The sequence below is a fragment of the Dermacentor variabilis genome, chromosome 10 (assembly GCF_050947875.1).
Source record: "Dermacentor variabilis isolate Ectoservices chromosome 10, ASM5094787v1, whole genome shotgun sequence".
Lineage (NCBI taxonomy): Eukaryota > Metazoa > Arthropoda > Arachnida > Ixodida > Ixodidae > Dermacentor > Dermacentor variabilis.
The window spans coordinates 67,524,299-67,549,172 of NC_134577.1; the positions used below are offsets into that span (position 1 = coordinate 67,524,299).

At 42.9% G+C, this 24,874-nt stretch overlaps 1 protein-coding gene across 4 annotated transcripts; it reads right to left on the minus strand.

Moving 5' to 3' along the window:
• Positions 1-2,305: 2,305 nt before the first annotated feature.
• Positions 2,306-23,837, minus strand: frc (UDP-sugar transporter UST74c fringe connection). Of its 4 annotated transcripts, XM_075672929.1 has the most exons (14): positions 23,290-23,837; positions 23,068-23,101; positions 16,377-16,463; positions 16,180-16,247; positions 14,355-14,426; positions 13,430-13,498; positions 10,283-10,385; positions 9,596-9,688; positions 6,647-6,793; positions 5,315-5,397; positions 4,714-4,794; positions 3,533-3,566; positions 2,735-2,850; positions 2,306-2,639 (listed from the first exon to the last, which is right to left on the minus strand). In XM_075672929.1, the coding sequence occupies exons 1-13, from the start codon at positions 23,406-23,408 to the stop codon at positions 2,833-2,835; spliced, it is 1,008 nt and encodes a 335-aa protein (XP_075529044.1). In that variant the 5' UTR covers positions 23,409-23,837; the 3' UTR covers positions 2,306-2,639; positions 2,735-2,832. The 4 variants fall into 4 exon arrangements, with proteins under 4 accessions (XP_075529044.1, XP_075529045.1, XP_075529046.1 ...); XM_075672930.1 differs by lacking the exon at positions 3,533-3,566 and having other exon boundaries at positions 23,290-23,835; XM_075672931.1 differs by lacking the exons at positions 2,735-2,850; positions 3,533-3,566 and having other exon boundaries at positions 23,290-23,833.
• Between the last annotated feature and the right edge of the window lie 1,037 nt (positions 23,838-24,874).

Genomic DNA, 24,874 nt, shown 5'->3' on the forward strand with positions numbered 1-24,874 from the left:
TGTCACACTTTGACCCTCCTGCGCCCACTGAAGTACGAACTGATGCGAGTGGTCATGGCATCGGCGCTGTCTTCGCTCAGCGTCAACAGGGCCAAGACAGCGTCATCGCTTACTCCAGCCGCCGTCTTTCCACGCCCAAGCGAAATTACTCCATTACTGAGAGGGAATGTCTCGTGCTCGTACGGGCAGTCACGAAATTTCAACCATACTTTTTCGGCGGAGTTTCTGCGTCGTAACTGATCGTAACGCCCTCTGCTGGCTCTCCTCTTTGAAGGACCCAACTGGACGACTTGCACGTTGGGCATTGCGTCTACAATTATACACATTTACTATTCTGTATAAGTCAGGGCGCCTGCATAAAGACGCTGACTGTATCACCAAACTACCCTTCTACAATATCAAAAATGCCACTCTTACCCCGATAAGCTGCTTGGCAAGCCAGAAAAAAGCGCAACCAAAGTCAGGTTGCGACGCCTCCTTGAAGTTCCTGCACCAGACCACTTTGACATTATGGATTATTGACAGCGTCTTCCAAGACCTATTTATTTATTTAGTGGTAAATATAGACTACATTGTGTTCTAAAGGAATATAAGATTGAACACGGCGAGTTTCTGGAACATTTACTGAGCAAACACGGCCTAAATACAAGAAAATACCACCTTAAAATCCGTGAAGTACCAGCGTTGGTGATTCGGCGTTAAATTCAAGAACTGAAACATTGACCTCCATTTTGTATTCTAATAATCAACACATAATTTCGAAATTAAGAACAACAGAGTTTTCCAACGAAGCTTCATCCATCTAAACCAATTTAGTGTATTGCTTTAGTGTCCCTTTAAAGTGCGATCCCCTTAACATGCAATCTACATGCATGTCTGCGAGCATGTGACACTATGCTTTTAAGTAGCAAGTGAATATTTATGCAGTTTATGCAGCCTATAAAACTACTAACCTTACTTCGCACCAACTGTCCAATACTTTGCTACCACTATCAAAACTTGAGCTCTTCATAAACTGCGACTGTTTTACGTGCACTAGTCTCTATTCTGCACAACAGTTTCCATACTTTCTTTCTAATTATCTTGTGTTAAATCTTTTTGCCCAAAGCTAATTAGAGATGCACCAAGAATGTCTGCTGTGATTGAAGGTGGGAGTGAGTTAACATGTATGGCCGAGTACAAAATATGCATTAGCATCCTCACCCAAGCTCCTCTCAGCATCTGTTTTGGCCCTCAGGGTACATCACCTCACATCTTCTGGTAGGTCACTGAACTGTTAGTTGCACAGAGGCAAACCGTAGTTACGCATCTGGGTGGATACAGGCCTATGAATTTTCTGAAGTTTCCAAATTACGAAATGATGGCACAGCTTTGTGCTCCCAACAGACAGTAACATGTAGTTTGAAAAGTACAAGCTAGGATGTGGTACTTTGTTTGAAGCCTCAAATCACAATTTACATGCTCCGGATCTCAAGGTAGTGCAATCATAACCGGTCAAAATACACTAAATTGGCACCTATAGCGGCTTATCAACACTGTACTCAATTTTGCATGAACAACCTTTGCATAGGCTACTCTGCAAGGGGGTTCATTTTGAAAGGGACGTTGCTGCCGAGCAGAGCTTTAGAAAAGAAAAGAAGCTCCTTGCATTGCGAAAAGTATTGCAAATGATGAACCCGGCGCTCAATGTTATTGTGACCGTAGATGAGTCTGCATATGGCCTGCGCGCAGTACTGAAACATATTGATGGGCCACACTACAAACTGTTGCATTTGCATCCCAAACACTGAGAGAGACTGAGTGGAAGTACTTAGCAGAGAGCGCGAGGCCCTGGCATGCCTATGGGCATGTGAGACATGTGAGAAATGCCACGTTTATCTCTGGTGATGATCATGCACTTTGATTACAGATCACCAGGCCCTAGTATCTTTGCTTTCGACACAAAGCATGGGACAGCAACCACTTCGCATCACAAGGTGGACTGCTCGGTCACTATGTTACAACTTCACAGTACTATACAGACTTAAACAATACAACAAGGTAGCAGGCACTTCATTCCAGTTACCTGTCCCAGAAACAGAAGATGGCGTTCAAATTGAAGACGAAATAGAGTGTCTGGTAACACCTTCAGTTCATATCAATGAGCCATTGGGTGAAGAGACGGCAAACACAGCCCCGCTGTTCCCCACTTACTGTTTCAAAAGTGCAATGGTTCAGTTTCATCCTCACCACTTTATTCTAGTTTGTCAGTAGCATGGTAAGTTTGAATGTTAGTACATGCAAACAAAAGAAGACACTTGCAAGCTTTGTTTCAACATCGTTTTTACTCCTTGCAACAACACTGCAGACATGCAAAAGGGCAGACTGCAAAACAAGATCCTTCAGCAATCGGTTATATGTAAAGAATGTATATAAAACGCAAAAATGGCTGTCTCTATGCACCCAAATGAAGCACAAATGAGCTTGGATCTAGAATAACACAGAAAAAAATATGCAAGCCTGCAACAGCAGTCGGCATGGTGCAGCAGTTCAAGACAAGGCTCTTTGATCTAGAAAGGTGCACATTGTTCCAGATCCAGGATAGCGTGCACTAGATTTGTTCACTTGTTCTTCAACTTGATACCCATGAATGACATCATCTAGAATGAGAGAACAAAAAAAAATGAATGGCATACCAATTTAATTTAGACACACACTTGCTACACAGCACACCTATGGAACACTGAAACACTACCTTGTGGGTACCACAAAATTCAACAGCAGAGTGTTGAGAGTCCTTTAAATCTTTGATATCACTGACAACAGTACTAGAAAGCAGACAGCCCTCATCTTCTAGCACACCTTCTTTTCCTGTAATGAAAGTTCAATGAGCCAAGGTCAAACACTTTTAGTCTCACAAAATATGCTTTTGCTTCGCTACTCAGGCTGCCAAAGCAAAGCAGCAGTTGAACATCCTTTCCTGCAATAGCTATTTTCTAGGGAGGCTTCAGAACAGGACAGCAAGCTCCTCCCACAATCTCAACACACAGAACTGTTGTATCACAAGATGTGCAATGCTATTTCCTGGTGTGGCCATGTCTGAACTGGCTCTGACGTTTTTAGATGGCAAGAATCTAGCACATGCACTACTAATGAAACTATCATCAATACCTTTCAGTTACAGGACCATCTATATTATAATTATGTCATGCCATGGTTTACAACTCTATTGATATGTGTCAAGAAAACCCTCTGAGCAGTGCAGTTCCCGTGCCAGAAGTGCACAGTTATTGCAGAAGGCATAAATCGGCTGACTCAACAGAGTGAAGTTGCTTGAAACATAAGCTTACAAGACATTTGTTTCTGTTGTGCTTTCAGCTTGGGAATTCACATTCTTGGCATGTGTTAGGTTATCAAAATGGTACGACAGATATTTCGGTGATCTCTCTGACATGCAACTAATAGTCATCCCGCTTATATTTGGTGATGTCCCAACTGGTCCGTCATGCATGCCTTAACCATAAAACTCGTGATACCTGCCTTCAGAACTTACACAGGGTTCCTCATATTCTGAGACTTCAAGCAACCTAAATTAATAATAAGATGCAAAGACACAAAACATCACATTTTTGCAGCAAGAGCAACTGCAGCCCAAAGCAACATAGCAGCTGAGTGCTGATGTCTAATAGTATCAGTAGAAGGGACTCAGAGTAAACTGGATTGTGTTAACATTAATAGCCGAAAAGCAAAACAGTGCTCGCAGTAGCTGCGCAATTCTGCATGCTTGTGCCTACCTGCACAACTTTTTTGTGCATTTACTTTGTTAAACTCGTGTGACATGCATTTGATGGAAGAGTGACAGAGACAGCGTGCTGCATATAGGCATGACACCAAGTATAATCGATGTCAAAAGTATGCAGACGGGCAGAGCTGACAGAAAGCTCAATATTTCCACAGTCGGGGCACACAGCCCGATAGTCAAATTTCCAGTTGGTACCAGCAGTAAGTGCAAACAACATAGTGTTTCATGGTTTTACTGAACACGGTCACAAATAGCTACAAAATTGAATCTTTCGTCAGAGTCTGCAACCTATAAATTTCTGCCGAATCCGAATTAATGAGGTTTTACTGTACATAAATCTGGACTGGTTGTAACAATACATCGTAACACTTAGCTCTACATATGGTTTTTATATCACTGTTATGTTATAAATTGACAAGGTTTGAAACACGCGAAAGAGCAAGATTTTTATCAAATGCTTGCATTTTTAGGTAAAATAATAAATAAAAGTGAAGTGAATGGCACTGGCTGTCAGTCTATGCCTAATGGTGGTACAAATATAGCTGCATCCTCTACATGCATCTTGTTAACCATTTAAAATTTTTAGCATAAGAAAAACCATAGGTACTTATAATAAATAAGCTTCCCATAACTGCCCTCAAATATAACCAGTTCCCGCTCCCATGAAAACGACGACCAGTTTTGGCAGCACATGTTATGAAAACATACATGGTGCTTTATGCCAGTTACGATCAAGCATTAGAGTGACAAAGGTTTACGAGGCCCGATGTTAGCCACTGCACATGTCAGCCTGCTGCATCAAACAACCAGAAGTGCAGTAAGCTTGCATTGAAGCATACTAATGACAGAAATCCAAGGAGGTTAAGAAGGACATGCAGGATGGTAAAACAGACATCATGCAACAAAAGGGTAGTGTTGCAAAGGGGTCTCACTTTGGCTGTGTCGTGGGCATTTGTTGCACGCTCTGCTTCTGAACAAAGGTGAGATAGGAATACAGCAGGCTCCCGCCAACGCTGTAAGAAAGTGGGAGACAAACAAAATAAAGTGTGAATGTTTGTGAAGCATCACGAAAGCTTTTTAAGTTAGAAAGTTCAGCCTCCGTGCTGGCTACGTTCCAGGAAAGCTTGTGACCACAGATTGACCACAGACCACTTGTTGTTGTGGCCAAATGTACGTAATATGCATCCTGTCCCCCCTTGCAATGATGCCTCTGTGGCACTGCCATAAAGGAACTGTCACACGAACTGTGAGTCATGTGACAATGCTTCCCAAAGGATTGCTGTATTAATCAAGCACTGAGGTTTCTGCCATACAAAACAAAACATAATGTATAAAATCCTCTACGCCCATAAGATGCAAGGAACACTTTGAAAGTGTCCATAAAGGTCCAATGAACAAACTCGGAAACAGGTGTTTTGAACAGTCCACTAAAATGAACACTTTCAGAGTCACCTACAGTAACATAATATGGTGAATTGCAATAAAGATTTGAAGAACCTGCTTTGCTCTGCAAAGTGATGTCCTTTCACTCACCTAATACTAAGGCCGACAAAGTTGGATAGGTTGAAGATATAGTCACCACCAACATACATTCCAACATATGTGGTCATTATGTTCTGCAAACAAAGAAAAAAAATAATAAGAAACTTGTGGGCAAGAAAAAAAGAATAGACTTGTCCTGCCATTTTATTATTCAAAACAAGTTCAATGATTTCTAATGTCAACAAGCCTCACACTGAAGCAAACACTCTAAGCACAGGAAATGCTCAATCTTTCAATATCAAGCCACAATTACAGCAGAAGTATGACCTCGGACTGCACTTGCTCGTACTTCCCACTGGAAAACCCTGCCCCTCTGTGCCTCATTTGATTTCAGTTCAAAACCAACAACAAACAGTATTGCGCAAACGGTGCTGAATGCAAGCAACTGTGAAATTAACTGCTTTTATGACGCAATTGTTCAGAACAATCTTGGCACACCACCCAGCAAAAACATTCGAAATGAGAGAAAGTATTCAATGGCATGCCAAGTGGTCTATCTCAGTAAGCACCCAAAATTCATAAGTCCTGACGCAATTAAATTTGCACATATTGCATAGAAACGATGCACCTGCTTGGCTTTATTGTAAAGCTGCATTAGTGCTTGGCAGTATATTTTCTAGGGTTTGGGGCACTTGGACCTCCATTAAGTGCAATACATTAAGATGTCAAAAATGTAATGTCAGTAGGGTAGCGTGAATAGCAACTTTTGAAACCAAATCAAGTACTAGTGATAGGAATGAATTGGATTTAATATCGAATGCTTCTGAAATAGTTGTCAAATGATAAGCTCTGGTTTTCACTTATACTATAAGATGATATCGACAGCCTAGTATATAACACGTTAGCAAGCTCCTGTAATTACATTGCACATTATGAAGCATTGTTTTCTTAAAGCATAAAATGGAGCATTAGGAACAAGTTAGCAGTCTGTTCGCACACTCGGGACTCTTTGGTGAACGCGAATAATAGCGATTTAGCCAGAAATTTCTGGCTCCCAGATTTACGTATAGCATGCCCTAACACATAACTTCTTGTGTTCAATGTTACTGTGGTGGTCGCGATGAAATTTACCACACTTTTACTCCAAATTTTACTTCTGATTGCACACCGCTGGCAATTTAAAGTATTCAAAAGCCGTTCATATTTATACAGACAGCAACAGTTTGAGTCAAAGACTGAATTGAATTAAGACGAACGTCCCTTGGTTACTCGAAGCTTTTAAATATTCGGCCACCTCAACATGTCAGTTAACAATACGGTTTCCCCAAATGCGTGGAGTCAGCGTTTGTCTTTCAGAGACAGCAAGAAAAAATGCCGCAGTACCTTCAGGCAGCCGACTATGGTGGTGGTGAGGGCAGAGTTGTACGCCGTGCAGAGTACTGTGGCATGCATGATCATGAAGCCCATGAGGCAGGAACTGAGGAAGGCACCGAGAAAGCCGGGCTCAAGCCATCGGGGGAACTCCAGCGCCTTTTAGCGAAGACAAAAGGAACGCAGTTACATAGTTAGAGCAGCTTTGTCATACCTGTAGACCAGTAGCATTGGATACACACCCCGTTTTGCATGAGGATGACCTTGAAATGGGATAGAACGCACAGAGCACAGGGCACAAACTAACAACCATTCATTTCAGGCAATTTTCTGGTACATTTGCATCGCCTATTGGCACAATTATCAGCAGGAAGAAAGGCACAAGTTCTACTACGCGTGCGCGTTCCTTTTGCATCTCCCAAGTATGATCAGCAGTTAGTTTTGCTACGTTTCCTGCGTCAGTCGAATTTCTTTATATTTGCAGCCCTACTTATATGAGGCAAGGAGACAAAAATCAAACATCTACTTCCATTGTTCATTTAACTATGTACCACGCTGTTGCCCAAAGAAATGTAGAGTTGTGAGAAATACTGGAGGTAATACCAAATTCTTTTTTTCAAGCAACATTTACTTGTGAGGTGTGAATCTGAATGGCATGTTAACGTGTAACAAATAGCTTTCTTGCTGAACATTTATAATCTGCTATGCAGGACATATGTGTCGTCTTTCATATTGCTTGAGGTAATGCACAACATCTCCCCAAACATTTTTATCCTTCAAATTCGACAATGTTATATCCTGATCTAAACTAACACTTAATTAATGGTTTAGCTGTCGTGCCTAATACATTAAACTCTTTCAGAAGGATCGTTTCTCTCGGCACATGAGCTTCAGATTCAAATGTTTTTTTTTAATGGACAATGAAATGCATATTAAGTGTCAAGCAAAATCTGTGGCATCACTTCATGAGCCTGGTTTGCTCCTAGTAAGTAAAGCAAACAAGCTGCCGTGGCTGTCATCACAAATTAACCCCACAAAGCTCAAACACCATTGAACATCAAGCAAGAACTTTTTTGTTATATGCAACAGCAAACTATACACAACTATACACAACAGCAGCAAACTAATTCCAGCATATCAATAATGCCACCATGGGGTTTACCTCAAGTTTGCCACGCTTAAATCAGAATTTTCAAGTATCATACTCATGGTGGCAAAAATTATACATTGGGACTTTGTGGGGTTAAAAACACCCCATTGGGCCTACAACATAATATTGAATAATGCGATTTGATCATGTGTGATCACACATAAATGATTACATGGAGCCATACCATGTATGGTACCATACCTTGCATTGAATATGGGATTATTCAATATGTCAACAAATAACCACCCAGGACACTGTGATATCAGCAGCAGTCTTTCACAATAATGGCAAAAACTACCAGAACAAGTTCAGCTTCAGATCGAGTTCAGGAACGAGACTTCGTGTAGCTTAATAGGTCAGCTTAAGTTCACCAGTGGGGCACCACTCTAGCAGATTTATAAAGGCAAACAGTTAGGTAAACACTTGCATTGCTTCCGCGGCATTACTTGCTAAGTATACATATTAGTATACTACAGTCGAACCTCTATATATTGAACAGCACGGTGATCGCGAAATAGTTCGATATAGCCAGAATTCGATACATAAAATCACGTAAAAAATGCGTCAAGAACTTCTGCAAATCAATCAATAAACCAAGGGCGCGATTGGGGATCCTTGTTCGGAGCACGTATTCAGTTACGCCCCACGCAATTGGCCTAGGCCCCACAGAGTTTGTCAGCCGTGAACGCATGGTCGATTGTGCCGCATGCAATTATCCTAGGCAGTGCCAACCGAACGCACACTCCGAACAACGATCCTCGATCATGACCCAATCGTGGCACAGTAAATAGGCAATTGAAGCTTCACACAAAGTATTTGGCTGAAGGTACAGCAGCAGTGTAGCCTGGCTTCTTATTGGCAGCCACGTGCTTAAGCACGGAGTCCTCAACATAGTTTAAACAATCCACAAGTGATAGGCCGGTGCCCTCTATTGCGCCACACTAGCAGCATAGAAGGGCCAAAGCAGCTGAGTAATACTTGTTGGGGGGCTAGTTGGTGCATGTTTCCAGAAGAGGGTTGTAGCGCCTGTCCGCCTCGCGCCTGTGCGCCTGTCCCGTCTCACTTGCTATGTGTTGTCTTTTTCGGCGCTACAACCCTCTTCTGGGCCAAAGCAGCTACAGCATCAGTTGAAGTCGGGAGCGGGGCCACATCAGCGCTTGCAGGATCAACCTCGGCAGCGTCTTCGTTTGACCACTATTTCTGCTGCGACCTCATCGTCTGTCAGTTGAAGCATTTTGAAACGCTGTCAATAACACAGTATTAAGTGGCGCCTGCCAAGGCGTCTATGAGTGAGTCCAGTGAGCACGCGCTGTCGCGCGTCTTTGTGGATGCAAACCGGCAGTCCTCACAAGGCACGGTAGGCGCGGAGTACGGCACCGAGGAGGAGTCAGTACAGCAAATGCAATGCGTTGTTGACATTGACGAACTATCCAAGCTGCTGCGTGGGTACGTCGCTATGTTTAAATCGCGCCCTCGGCGTGATCGCAGTTAGATTGCAGAAGTTGGGAATGCCCATCACGACGCTGCCACCTTCGAGAATGTTGTGGGAAAGCTTAACGCTTGTGAACAGAGTGCACATGGTCTGGGGTGGCGGAGTTCGACGTATCTATTTTACGTCCAACCCCGTTCAAAATAAAAAATTTTAAATGCATGCGATTTTCCAGGTGATATAGAAAGTATTCAATATACACAATAATCTGATATATTCATGTTCGATACATCGAAGTTTGACTGCATGTGTTTTTGCTTTCACCAATGTTAACTTTGTGACCACACGGCAGCACAGATAATCCTCAACCGTATGAGCTCACCATTTTCAAGTCGCCGACAGCCCATGACATAAGAGCCAGAGGCACCACCATGAGCAAGGCATTGTAGAAGAGAAGCTCATAATTGGTGAGGTCCTAGCATAAGGAAAGGAAGTACAGAGGGCATGTGAAAAGCTGATTAGACGAATACACTCGCAAAAATGAGTGCTGCAACACAATTTCAGATTAAGATTCAGAACTTTATGAAAGCAGAATAGCCACTTGCTGGCCCACAGTGAATAACACAAAATTTTCAAGAACACTAAAGACAAATATCAAGTTCACTTAAAGTGAAAATAAGTGTTCCAATGTATATTTTACCAAGAGAGCCTTTGTAAGTGAGAAAATGGCGTAAATGTAGGACTGGGCTGGTACCATTGCTAAAACATATGAGAAGCTCCAATGAAACACCACCTAACATAGTTATTTAACTGTGGCCAGCCACTGAAAATAAAGTTAGATAGATTGCATCTTAACATGGGAGAAGAAGCAGTTTGACCAATTTGGTTGGAGTACTCGATGAAAATTGAACAATTTGGCAACCGTAGTTTGTCTCACTCAATGAAGTTTAGAGTTGAGAGATTCCGAGAACAATGCACTGAACGTAACAGCAGAGTTTCAGTCCATACTGGGGTGTTGCGAACAATGTCGTGTTTTTTTTTTATGTCAAAGAGCACCCAGTGCGCATACCTTAGCATCGACAACCTTGCGAACACATATGATGTTGGCCGCAGTGAAAAAATCATTGAGCAGGACTAGCGTGTAGCCGCCAAGATCGAAGGACAGGTCTTTGCTGCAAGGGAGAGGCCTCAATTAAATGCAAGGCAATCCATGGACACATAGCTATCTAAGATGTGCTATTCTGATAAAATAAATGTCCCTTGCCCAGCCTAATCCACTGCCTAATGCAGGGCAGGGCAGTGATAAAATTGGGGCGAGACTTTAAAAGGTGGGATGGAAGAATTGCAACTAGAGAAATCATGAAGATGGTTATGCTTCTTTATATTTTTTATATGGTCTCAGTCAGAGCTGGGCTGCCTGTAAAGCTCGAAATCTTTAGAAAACCATGTCTCAGTTTCCTGTTAATTTTCTTTTTCAAAAATATAACTTTTTCTGTTAAAACTTTTAGCCACAGGCCTTTCAAATTTTGCAAATGGAAGGACAACGGTAGGCTACACAACTAGAACTTGAACCATGCAGGTGTTTAAAAGTATTAGGGAAAATTCTTTTTATCTGTTTATGTAGTGCAACAGCAGCCAGGACATGCATTTTATTTGTTTACTAAACTACCACAAGCGCTTGCATAATCATTCCAGGGGCCGTATTCTGTAGCGGTTCGCTTTGGAACCGGTTCGGTCTGGCTGTTACGTCTGGATTACGTCACTCGGAGAAAGAGTGGAACGGGGCGGCGTGAGGGGAACCAATCAACGAGCGGCGGTCTGCCGGAAGATCACGTCATCATTTTTGTTTCTACTTGGGGGATGGTACAGCAATTGAAGGATGTTGCTGGTTTGATAAAAAAACATTGGTTTGTATAGACCACTTGCAAATATAATTTTCAGTAATAAATGTGCGCTTGCGGCGCAGACGGCTACTGGGAGTTGCAATTTTATTTGTGTTGTTTTCTTATTTAGTCGCTAGGTGGTGTGCCATACGTTATGCAAACAACTTGCCTCACTTTGTTTGCCTTTTGGACTCGTTCGCGCGCCAAAACCGAAATGATGTCGTCGCACAAGGATAGGCGGCTGGGTCCTCATGTTTCAGCGAGGCAGCGCGAAATACTCGTTTCATTTGTCGAGGAGCACCCCTACCTAGCAAAGGCGTCGTGTGTGTTGGGCCAGCAGCTGACGGCGGCTTTCTGTTGCGCCGTGGATGGGAATCCATGGCGCAACAGCAAGTGGCGAGCATGATGTCGAGCAACCCTCGACATCATGCTCGCCACCGCGCGTGACCCTCGAGCGAACCAATTCTCCACGGTTCCTCTCGTAGCAGGGAACCGGTTCCTTTCCAGATGATTGAGAACCTGTGCGACGTCAACAAAATTTGTCGTCCCGCCCACCAGGGATGACGACAACGAAGCGCCGGCTAATGGCAACAGCCAGACCGAACCGGTTCCAAAGCAAACCGCTACAGAATACGGCCCCAGTTCCACATTTGTATGAGGCACAAACTCAAATGTTCAAAAAATTTGTTTCACATACACCGAGTAGTTTTTTTTTCTAGAAAAAGGTCCAAACATGTCCTATAATTGCTTTCTGAGAAAAATGCAAAAAACCAGTGTCACACTGCTTGACATATCAAACGATCCCAGGATTACGATCTTTTTCATGGTGAAGATTACTGTAGCCTTTCTCTATGTATATGTGGTCATTTTTTTGCTGCTTTGCTTCAGCTTATAGTTAGAAGTCACTTTTTTTTTACCCCCGGCAAGTCTATCTAAGAGCGTGCACATAGAAGCCCACACGTGTCCAGGAGTGACCTATACAATCTTAGCACACTTGAACTGTAGCAGTTGCCATAAAACACGGGTTTTTTTTGTCAGTCTTTGTGTTCTCCCCATCAGCAACACCAAAAATGGCACGAAATTGGTCTTTGATGGGCACGACATACCTTAAGAGTATGTGGCAACATAAAGAAACAAAATATGAGCACACGAGAGCTACAGAAACCTACCTAATGATTGTAAGATGCATTACATAGAAAAAAAAAAAGTTGCAAAAGCAAAACTTGTCTCAAACGCTGCTGATAGGACAAGATAATATGAGCTCACGTAACAGAAACTAGGGCCAGCATAATGTAACAATTTCTTTCACTCAATTGCCATTCACCGCTCAAGGCCTGCCAATCATCACGATAAAATGAGCGGAACACCGCTTAAGCTGTTAATGAAGTGTGTAAAGGAAGAGAAGTGAAATAATATTATCACACTATCCTAGCTTAGCCATATCGCCGATGATAGGAAGCCAACATTCCGCAATTCAGAAGTTGCGACTTTAGAAACACTGCATAAGGTAACATACTCATTTGGTTTGTTCAGTGGTATGTCCACCAGAGCGTTTCAATTGCATGAAGCTGCTAATCTAACAATGCAGCTATCGGTGCTAGTTGGATAAGTTAGAATTGTTATTGGTCGTACATCATGAGTTTCTGTCAGTTAGTTGTGCTGTTTACAGGTAGAAAGGAACAGACACTTGTAAACTGACACAGAAAAGACAACTGTTTATTATTTCCCTGTTATTTTGAAATTTGAAAAAATTTGAAATTTGAAACACATCGTGTATGAGGCATGTACTGCAGCCAAGCTCCTCTCTCGCGCTTCCTTCTGGACGCTGTGTCATCTTGCGGTGGCGCCATGAAGTATGCTTGTGGCGCGTGTCTCAATATATATTCATACAATATTGTCTGAATATATGATGCAGGTTCGATTCTTTTCAGTGCCGGAGAAATCTTAAACAATTTTTTTTTTCTTTTTCATTCAAGAGCAGCACACACTAAGTAGCACCTTCCAAGTGACTCAAGTTGTCATCGAAGACGTTCATTTGAAACGCAATGCATACCCAGTGGCACGTGCTCAGTGACCCAAGTTGGCCCAACAGTTGGTTTTGAACATGGCTCCCTCAGCACAGCAGCGCGATGCTCTACTGATCAGACCCTGGACTATCCAGTGAACCAAATTGGTGGGAACATGGTTAGAACACACAACAAACAGTCTGGATAGTATGCAGAGTCCCTCAAGAATTCCAATCACATTAGCACTACTTATAAGTTACATAACCTCACTACTTATTGCTTACAATACTGAAGTAACATGCCAAAGACTACACAGCAGGTACTCACCAGGCAGCAATCATTGCCCCTCCCACCATGGCAAACACAGAGATCACGACGCCCGTCTGGGGTCTTTTCCTGAGGAAATGAAAGACCAACCATCATTCTTTTCACAGCGGCAGTCTTGGAAAACAAGCCTGCTCACACAAGGTGCCTCATGATTAACTGCAAGCTTTGCCCAACAAAAGTTACACGCCCTGTCAAACGATAAAGGTGGGCTCATCAGCAACACCATCTACTAACTTATATTGAGAATGGAGTGGAATTCCAGGGTTTTACATGCCAAATACACAATGTGATTATGAGGCATGCCGTAGCGAGTGACTCCGGATTCATTATAACCACCAGGGGATCTTTAACATGTCCACAATGCACGGGACACGGGTGTTGTTGCGTTTCATCCCCATCGAAATGTGGCCGCCGTGACTTATTTTGAGTAACTCAGGAGCGCAATACTAAATATAGTTCCCATCAGAAAAGTGTTTTTGTTCATTGTGTTTCCTGTGAGAGATCAGAGTTTTCCCCTTAACATTATATGTGCTGCTTTCTCTCAAAGCACATCTTTGACATACGTGTAACGATGCAAAACTATCGGTAAACTGACCATCAACAGTACCAATAGTGTTTTAATCTACTGATATTGCAAAAAGTTAACTATAGTACTAACATCGATAGTACTATTACTATCATGCACTACGACAAACCAGAGCGCTACAATTGTTACTGCTGTGTGCATAGCACATGGCTCAGGAAATGTGGAGAAACGTTGCCAGAATTACGTAGTAGTGTTTAGATGCAGTATGCCCCATTATCTTACATTATCAATAGTGCACTTTCGATAATATTACGATACCCATAGTGCACTATCAACAGTACTATTGATAGCACACTTTCAATGGTGCTAACGATATGGCAAGACAGAAGTTGAGCTCACCTCAGCACTAGGTATTCACCGATCATGGTCATGAGAATGGAGAACCTACGTAATGCCGTGAACATTGGTAGGCTGCAGAGAAAGACAATGGAACCTTAGCTCAACATGGATAGATATATGACTTCTGTTATGAAGACCAATTGAGAAAGGAAAACTTAGAACGGAAGAAAAACACTTGGAAGCACATGTGTCACTTTACAATCTGGATGCATAATGCCATGCATGCTTCGTCCTACCATGCTGCTGCCATCTAATGGCTCTAGAAATAACTGTACCATGCTCGTGGCTGCTGTGGCAACTTCGTGGGGTGCCACAAGCTTGGGTATTGTAGCTAGCCCATGCATGTTCCTTTAATTGCAGCTTTTCATGTAACATTATGAGAGTTGCACTGAGACCAAAGGGTTGTTTCCAGTCCTGTTTTTTTCTCTGCGGCTTCAACTTCGTCGCCAAGAAATAGGGTGCCATGTTTAGGCTAGAAGAAATTAAGTCATCTTTCACTTCTATCTGCAGGGGTTACATTTTTAACAGCTTTTGCTCTTCTCAAAGTCCACTGTCAATTGAAAAAGTGATGCTACATGACCGAGACAAGGGTTCCAACATTGATTCCGATTCCATCAGAATCAAACTGGAGAATGCAGTTTGACAAAGATCAGTTGCCTAAAGCATGTTTTAAGACATTTCACTCTTTCTACTTTTGACTGTTGAACTAGATGTCTCTGCTGCTATATATCTGTTGCCTTTTTTCTAGTGCATGTCTTTCATAAGCATTACTACAAATTATTGTCACTTTCTTTCCCTTGAAACCCTGCTGTTCACATGTAGCTTGCTCCTCAGTCACTCATGTTTCAGGTGCCTGTTTGGTCAAACCATCTTACACAAGATATCTGTGCTGTCTTGTGATGTCTGCCTTAAAAGTATAACCAGCAAAATGGTTGAAATGTTTCGCATATCTCATGTCATAGCCTTACAGGAACTGTCGCCCCAGCATATCTCATTGTGAGATTCCATGTTTTTGTTTTTTGCCATGTGTGCCTGATGTTCACACACTTTCTTTTCATTGGATGTTGCCTTCTTTTACCTCCCTTGTATGTATTTGGTTTTATATAAGTGCTGTTAAGGGGAGTTCCACAACGCTTTCCGTGCTGCGGCATAGTTGGTATCAAATTTCAATCGTGGAACAGCCAATAATTCAGTCTGCAACGGAACCTTGATGCCACCGTACATGACCAGGGCAATGGCGAGAGTGCTCAGCCAGATGCGTGCGTCAGTGATAAGCCGAGAACAATTCAGTTCTACCAGACTGCCAGAACACGTGGCCCAGATGCAGGTGTCAGCAGAGTGGGCGAAGCAGGCAGGAATGTGTGTCAAGACATAACAGAGGGTATAAAGTGCTAAGCTCGAGTAGAGTGAAGCACTTGAAAAGGCTGAAGTATAGTGAAGGAATTGCACCAGATCTGGTGAAACGCTTGCAAAGTCTTGGGTAGATTTTAGGCCGTGGCAAAACAGGTCTACAGAGCTTCTAAATGGTGTCAGAGCTCTCTCATACAGCTTCACTGTCTTTGATGTACGAGCTACTTGAATTGGCATACATCCGCAAAAGGTTTTTCTTCTTTGCTTTGATGTTCTAAAGTCATGGTCCCATGTTTCCACCTTAATTACCATATGGTATCCCACAGACCCTTCCCTTGCTCAATGCTTCCTGTTGAGAACTAAGCTAGTGCAGGTAACAAAAACATGTATCGAAATTTTCACTGAGGAACACTTCTTGTGAATACCTTCTGATGGTGCTACCTAGTGAATGCAAATAGATAGAGTGATAGTGTACCTAATTTTTTGTGTGCCTCCCAGGCCACACACTAGATTGGCTCCAAAGAATATTGGAAGAGGCAGTATCTGTAAATGAAAATGAAGACATACTTTAGGCAAAGATATAAAAAAGAGCCTTTTGTCATGGAAGCGGCAATGACAAAAACAAAGCTTTCTGAAACATGTGATATGTTCATTGTGTTCACTTATTCTTACCTTGGCGCATGTGGCGAACGATATGTTTGGGAAATCTATGAACCCTGCTTGCCTTAATGCCCATATCAGGGTAATGGTGATAACCATCTGCAAAGTAGACATGCATTTACTGGTCAGTGACTGATTTGGCAATACCTTCTCGGTGAGCCAAATTGCAGTGTTCCATGCACAAGCCTGCAAAAGTTTCAAAAGTCAACAGTGTCAGCACTACAAATTTTTGTGATTAAAGCTTTCAAACCTCATGAAATCTTGCAGAGAGAAAAGTCTGAACAACTGGCAAGAAGTATTTTTGTGTAACAAAAATGCTGCCAGAAGACATTGAAGAAATGTGGAACTTGATGTAGTGTGAAATTGCATTCTTTATTCTTATAATTCAATTCTGGGGTTTTAGAGGCCAGAGCCATGATACAATTATGAGGCTCGCTATAGTGGGACACTACAGAATAATTCTGACCATTTGGGGTTCCTTAAAGAGCACCAAATACATAGTACAGAAGCGTACTTGCATTACACCGCCATCAGAACGCAGCTGCTGCCATAATCAAAATCAAACATCCCAAATTTTGAAAACAAACCTTACAGCTGCAGTCTACAATTTCTTATTTTTGCATTGATTCTAATAAGGAAATTTAGTTGCAAGTGAATCTATGTGACATTCATTCCGTTCTGTCCCTATACGTTTCATTTGAGTCTTTTTTTTAACTGTTGTAGTTTATCACCTCACCCACCATTTTGTAACAATACCTTTTCTGATGTGATTTCTTCTCACACACTTTACCAGTGGTCAGACTGACACTTCGCCCACGTTATCAATGGGATCAGCCATTCATGAACCATGGATAATAAGAGGGGCAAAGAATCAAACAAGACAAATCGCTACGAAATTGTGGCCCAGGTAACAATCCTTTTTGTTTTAGTAATGGAAGTGTCTTCACTAGTTCTGTACCATGTACTCTACCAGTGCCTTCCAACTACAGTTGCACAGAGTAACATTCATAATGAACAAAACCAACATTCAAAGTTGAGGTACAGGTCCAGCTGGGTATAACAAAGCATACCTGGGCGCTTGTTTGAGTAGCTGAAAAATAAGTACTAATAACCGACAGTGTTTAGCAACATCTCAGATATAAATAAGTACAATTACGGAGGGCCCAAAGGTAAATTTGGCTACCTGAGGTTATTTCACTTGTGCTTAACCTAAGTACACAGGTGTTTTCACATTCCACGCACACTAGAATGCAGCTGCGTCAAATCGAACTAGCACCTTTGACTGTGCTTGGAAGCTGAAGAGCATAGTCATGGAGCTGCTGAAAGTGGGGTATCGAACGGGAACTAAACCAAAAATGGGAAAAAAAAAAGTTATTTTTGCTCAAATTGTTGAAATTTTTTTCACTCTAGAGTGAAACCAAAAAGAAAAAAAAAATAAGTTTTCTGTTCAGGTTGGCCATCTTTTCTGGAGTTTTCCATCGATTCATTGCCTACGTTTGTGGCTAAACTATGTTACCTAATTTGTAAATGCACACCACCTTCCCATAGTTTTAAAAGTAGCAGCACCGTTAGTATGGTTTTCAGTGTATCGCATCAAGGGGCATACTAGGGGTTAAGGTGACTACATTTGCATTGCATCCGAAGCGCGAACTCGCCGGACTGTGATGCACGCAACGTACCCGAGACAGTGCATAACATGTACTTGTTGCTTGTCCCCAGTATGACTTGAATGGCAGGTGTTGATCTGTTCAATAGCGCCCCTTAACAACAGGCCATTCACTGAAAAAGTGTTACTGGGCCATTGACCGGATGTATTAAGCCAGTTATCAATGCTCTCTTAGAGCATTTAGTAGGGGCAGGCGGATATCTGAAGTTTCGTATATTAATTGAATATTACACACTTACTATTTGTATTCGAAAATTACCTAAATATCTTCAAATATCGCAACTAAATATTTTGCAACAACCTACTGTTAAAGTCAGCCGGATAACTATTCTCCATCTGCTAAACCAAGTACTGTAAATTTAGGAAATGAAACAACGACAACATTTTCAAAGCAATGCAGAACCAAAATGGGTAACGCAAGCTGTGTTTTCAGATTTGCCGTGGAAGCCTGCATGAAATGCCCGCAATTTTTGCTTGTATTCTGTAATTTAGTGCTTCTTGCAGTCTAGTCATAGTAGCAGTTTTATCTTTTACGCTACAAACAGTGATGTTTTCCTTGGAACGGGCCCTTTTAAGTTTGTCTATGGCACACAGGTCCTGCAGCAGCTTTTTATTTTATTTTTCCAGAACCTCTTATCTTTTTTCAACATATTCAGCCTTCTTTTTAAACCTGGTTGTAGAGCAGCCATTCATTCTTGCAAAGCTTGTGAGAAACCAGGCTCTAGAAATATTGAGAGGCTATTCATGCATTTCTTTTATTGATTATTAGGTATTGCGTGTTTAAAACTGATCCTAATTGTCTGGAATAGCTGGATGCCTTTTTTTTTCGCTAGTCAGCATGACCATGGTACCTAACTATACTGCAGTAAATGGTTCTGCTATAAATATATGTGTTTGCATTCGACTATTTCATATTTGAATCGATATTCCACACTTACTATTCGTATTCAATTCGTACTAAAAAATTTTGATATTTGCACATCTATAATATTTAGTTAACACAGGATTACATTCAAGGCTGTGAACAGGCCGTTCTAACACGAATGTGTATATAATCATATTGTACTGCCTGGCCTCATCAATATTCCTCACTCCCCTATTATTTTCCCTCTTCCATTTCCCTCTGAGCGGAGTAGCAGGCTGGAGGACTCTGCGTTTCCTCAACATATTCTCCCTCTCCCGCAGTAAAGCTTCACTTCACATAGATTCCAGCCCTGGTGTTGGATCAGCATAGTTCTTTTGTAACTATGTGCAGCCTGAAGAACAACGGGCACGATCTTTCAGTGCAGCTTAGCAGCAGCGTCAAGTTCTTGTACAAAAAATAATTCGTGCTGTTTTCCTGTGATTATTCTTTGGTTATGCAAATGAACTTGAACTGGTTTGAACCATTACTTTCTCGCTCCGGAGTTGAATCAGAACTGAACCTGTATCAGTGAACCAAAACGAGAACTAGAATTAGAAGATTTTGGTTTAGTACTCTGACTAGAAAGGCTAGTTTGTGATGAAAAGACAATGAGCACGAGTTTTTAGAAAGTAATGAACACCTATATAGAATCTCCATTGAAGGCAGACCTGCGGCCTAAACTACTGGTTTCTTCGAGCATAACTTTTACTTTGGTGTGCCACCCAGCAGACCGTATGCACAACACTGCAATCAGTGATGACATTTGCCAGAATGCTTTTCCAAGAGGAAGAACAATATTTTTTCATCTCATGTTATCTAAACTAAACACCTGTGGGTCAAGCTACACTGGTACTGTAGCAGCAGTGCTTATCTTCTGGCTAATGACCCACTGATAATAAAAACAAGGTTAGGTGCTCTCATAGCTGGCTATATACTTCCGATTATAACAAAAAAACAAATCAGAGAGTGTGGTAATGGCAAAATAAATTAAGGCCAAACAAGGCCTAATAAGACCAGATCAAATACTTCCCATTTGCATTGTCTCATTTTGTGCATGATTGTACACGGAGATGTGCTATAATGAACTAGAATACTGGAAGGTGTACCGAACGCGGGCCCTTTCTCCGATGACGCCACAAGGTAGCAATGTCATCAGCAGGTATAGGGTATCCCTGCGTATGCTCCAAAAAGGAGCAGAGTTGCACGTACTTCCACCATTTAATAAATTTGTTCCAATACTATGCAGTAAAGCCCCTCATCGGGAACACAGAAGCCAAACTTGGAACAGTGTTGAAGGGCGCAACAAGAGGGTGATGCGGCCACTTGGGGCGGCGTGAAGGCGCATTTCATGAATTTTGTTGCAGTAGGTGCATAGCGAGAGTGTGCCTGCTTAAGTTGCAGCTTCTAAATGTCTCACATGTTACTGAATGCTCGAACAACTGATTTAACTGTCCACCAGGACCAATTTTGTTTTCATTTCTCAATGTGACCGTGGTTCCATGACTAACGAGAGTGGTGGATAAGCAGTGTGCACCGTATGAAGTGAGTGTATGTTGACATTGTAGCGCTTGCCCTACCCCCCCCATGCGTGCACCTCTAGAACATACTTACAACTTGCTGAATTCAGATTTAACAGAACTGAACAGGAGCCAACAACATGAACAGAAATTTGTAGCATGCCCTTTGCTGGCAGTGAGATGTCAATGAGCCCTGCATCTCTATCATACATGCCGACAATTTTCCCGCTGGCCTACTGTAAGGTGAATGTTGCCACCGGGACAGAAAGTCACACAATCAACGCTCATGCTGTTTAAGTTTACGGTACATGCAAAATGAAATTTCTATCTCACGTCTAACAGCGAAGGGTGTCACCGTGACATCGTTTGGTGCATTTTTCAAAGAAAGGAGAACAACACTCTCAAAAAAGTAAATGTTCCAGACATACAAAACATACGCAACTTACTGAGCCTGTGCAAATGTTTTCATACATGTTATGTCATGCGCACATGTTATACATGTCATTCATTTTAATGTCATGATGTCATATCATTAATGTCCTGACATGTTATTCATGTCACGTTATGTCATTTGCGACATTATACGTTATGTCACGCATGTTACGGAAGCGGTAGGTTGAGATGTTGAGGTATTGAAGGTAACAAAAAGACGGTGTCGCGTCCGTGAAGTTGGCTTTTCTGCAGCGCGGCGGAACATTTGACTTCATTTTAGACCACGTGATGGCTCACGTCAAGTAGCGGCGAGAGCGGCAAGAGGAAAAAGTAGGCGCAACTTTGCTCACTTTGGGAGGTTATATAGCGACACTATAGGCATATTGCAGACAGCGCCCTCTGCGACTGTCATCACTGTGGCGGCCCCGTAGCCTGCGTTCAGATCGCGCCGCGGACGTCACACTTCCCAGAATTCTAGTACACTATAATTACGCCATCACATTGCGGTGGCTGATAAGAACAATCCTACCCCAATTATTGTTTTATCTCTGTATCACAGACAGTCTCCGCCGGATGCGGCAGCAAAGCCGCTAGCGCACGCGGTGCCGCATTCACTTTCCCTGCCAGGCCATGAGAGGCTTTCTTTTCTCCGTCCATCCGAGTGTCGGCACTGACATTGGCGAATGCGATTAATTCTAATTGTAAGGCTGTCAATTTGATGAATACGTCCACAATACAATGTGTCACATACACGTTGTCTTGTGGACATATGCAATAGGGACAGAGGGCACCCAGTGCCCATAGCTTAGTGTGCGCTCGTGTGCGCTCGCTGCTGCGGGCCCCATCTTGAAAGCGATCGTCCTGCGTTACGGGTTTTCTCGTCGGGTAGGCATAGAAATGCCTACAAATTTGAAAAGTAAGAAATACATAATAGCAATGCATAGTTATAACTCGGCACTGAGTGTTGCATACACAAAAGTAGGGCTATTAAAGATCAATTGAGGACTGTCGGCCTACGAGACTCTAGATGTTCGGGAGGGTCTTTCAAACGCCGTTTCACTATCGGAGCATTGCTTAATGCAGCCCTCCCCGCACCCCTGCCAAACAATCATACGAGCGGCTCTGCGTGCTTCTCCGAATCAAGCTTTTGTCATTGTTTTGTTCATTACTCGCGCAAGCTCTTCGACGCAGCGGTTTTTCTTGGAAGAGAGAGGAGCACAGGGAGACACCATCAAGACCGATCAAGGTTCCAGTGTCCCGACCGCCGAAACCAATTAGAAGGACCCGTCGTTGAACTGCAACGATGAGCGGAAAAACCCCGGTAGCCGGTCTTTTCCTTTGTGCACTTTTTCTTTCTTTTTTCGCAAGTGCTCAATTAAGAAACTTCAACGAGAGTGCGATTCAGTAAATGTGCGTTTTCAGAACAGACTGCCCTTGATAAAAAAAAACAAAGAAGAACAAAAAAAAAAAAACGCATGGCACGACGGCACACAGGTAACACATGCGTAAATGTGTCCACGTGGTATCGCAGTGACCCCCAAACGTGAGCGCCAATTATTCTGGTCAACTGCTGGTTTCGGTTTTGTCATGTGCACCTTCACTCTTTTGGTTTTCCCACGTGACACTTTCAATCGGTCTCTCTCGCGCAAGCAGCGAGAGAGACACAATCACGATAGAGAAATTCGACCGAGATCGGGCTCGATTGCGATTGAGAACGCCCTGTGTGGCAGGAATATAATTAAAGTCGCAGCTTTACACCAATGACACACAAATGTGAGACTCCGTCATGCGATGAACGACGCGTGGTAGTGTGATCAGTGTGCACTTTTTTCGCGAGTGCAGTGAAGTAAAAAGAAAACCTGTTTTCAACAAACCTAAAGCGGTCGCTTGCTTCCTGCGCCGAGAAAAAGTAGTACACAGGTGGAAACAAGTTCGCAAAAAGCAAAATAACCCGACAGCAATATATTTCTCTCTCAGAGCGCACCCCAGTGCTCGCACACATTTCTTACTTTCTTTGGCAAACTTGCGCGACAGCACCACTGATCACAGATAGTAAATTATCGAGTTGCCCAGCAGTAGTTATGTAAACTTTTAAAGATGTCTATAAAAATATCTTGCATCTGTACCTATTAACGAAGGGAAAGTGGCAAAGGTATACACGCATGCAAGCTTAATATAACATACCTGACCGACCCCCAAGAAATGCGGCGATGGAAACCTGTCAGGAGAAGACAAGAAAACGAATAAACAAAAGAACGTATAAATGCGCCCCGCTGTCCTGTATGACAGTTTAGACAGGTGAACAAGATGAAGGAGCGTGTTACGAGAACCGATTGCTGACGGCGAAAGTGACAGTGCCCGCGCAAGATTGCATGACACACACGCGATGCCGCAGGTTAAACTCACCCGTAGGTAGTGAGCACGATTTTGTTGATGACAATGATGAGGAACGAAACGATGCCGTAGAAGAGGGCGGACAGGACTTTGGCCCGGGGGGTGACCCGGGTAACGAGCGGATCATCCATGGCTTCGTGCGGGTCACGCTTGCCAACTTAACAGAAAATCAAACTCGGCGGCACACAGCGCTGATGACACGGTTGGTCACCACCGAGGCGGCACATCCATGGCCCTCGGAGACGATGCGGGCGGTACTCGTGGCGCGCTGGGCGCCGGCTCGAACAAATCTATGCGCATAAGTGACAAACGGCGCCGCGTAACAGAGGCGGTACGCCGAAACGACGCAGGTAACACATACACAAGGCCACACAGGCCGTAGAGTATGCATACAAATCACACGCGTCACACTTCCATTGCTCTTATGATGGCTCCAGTGGATAGATGCTCACGGAACACCTATGGATGCTGCTGGCCTCTGCTGGCTAGAGTCGAAGCTGGCGTTCGCTACCTTTCAGGTACGGTGTACAAGTCGGACTTCGTACAGTATTGTACAATCGTACGGGGAGGTTCTTTTGCAGCACCTCTGGCGGCTCGGGGTTGAAACCAGGCTTCTTTGAAAATAAAAATGTTTGTAAGTGATATCCAAACTCCAAGTATGACGTGTTTCCGCGTCTCAAAATCGATTCCGTGAAATTCAACCAGCAAAAGCATAGCCTTTAAGATTCGCATTTTAAATCCAGAGGACACCACCGGATGCCACACGGCGTGGATTTGGACTAGAGATACTAACTCTATGGACTAGTGTGCACTGTTGAGTGGGGCAAGCGGCTGGGGCGGTGCATGCTTCGCAGTGAGGCGCGCGACGACGAAAAATGCTTTGGCGGCGCTGCGATCGAAGTAGGTTGAGCCACATCAAGGTCGCGCCGTTGGAAACTGCTGGCGATACTTCTCGGAAGGGTCAGTCGTACTACTTCGCGCGCTGGTATATGCGTTCAGACAGCTCAAATGGTGTTTATAATTCGACATGACATGTATTTATGCCTTAGAAATAGATTCCTTTCTTTCTCTTCTTAATTTCATTTTTTTTTTAATTCCGCTCGGTGATTGCGTGCATTGCGGCCGCAGTGTCGGCTTTTGTTCTATTATATATGGTTCCCTTTGGAGAACAAACATTTTTTTTTTAAATCTTATAGCAGCATGTATCTCGTGTGTATTTTTGCGCATATAGTTTTTCATCAGTAGGCCTTGCGAAACGCAGACGGAAAAAACATACGTAAATTAACTTCCTGCTTGCGCCGCTTCAAACAAATAAAACATATCTGCCCCATCCGGCGCCCTGTACTTTAATTTACGGAAACTATTCTTATAAAGAAAGAAAGAAAAAAGCTGTAGTGCAACATCCCATTCATGTTTCCGTCGTCCTCGCGTAACAGAATGCGCAGTAATTAATTGTTACGGGTTATATTTTTTGTGGTCGGACCACGGACGCCGAGAACAGTTAATTGTAGGTAGTTATTATATATGCTAATCTAATTTGGCCCGTAAGCCATGCGAAATTTTTTGTCCAGTCCATTATTAACAACAACAACGAAAA

Excerpts from the sequence above, each read along its gene's own strand:
- frc (XM_075672928.1), bottom strand. The coding sequence starts at position 23,408 with ATGGATGATCCGCTCGTTACCCGGGTCACCCCCCGGGCCAAAGTCCTG. Across the intron at positions 14,427-16,179 it reads GGAGGCACACAAAAAATTAG|CCTACCAATGTTCACGGCAT; the intron begins GTACACTATCAC and ends CTTTCTCTGCAG. Across the intron at positions 13,499-14,354 it reads GGTGAATACCTAGTGCTGAG|GAAAAGACCCCAGACGGGCG; the intron begins GTGAGCTCAACT and ends TCATTTCCTCAG.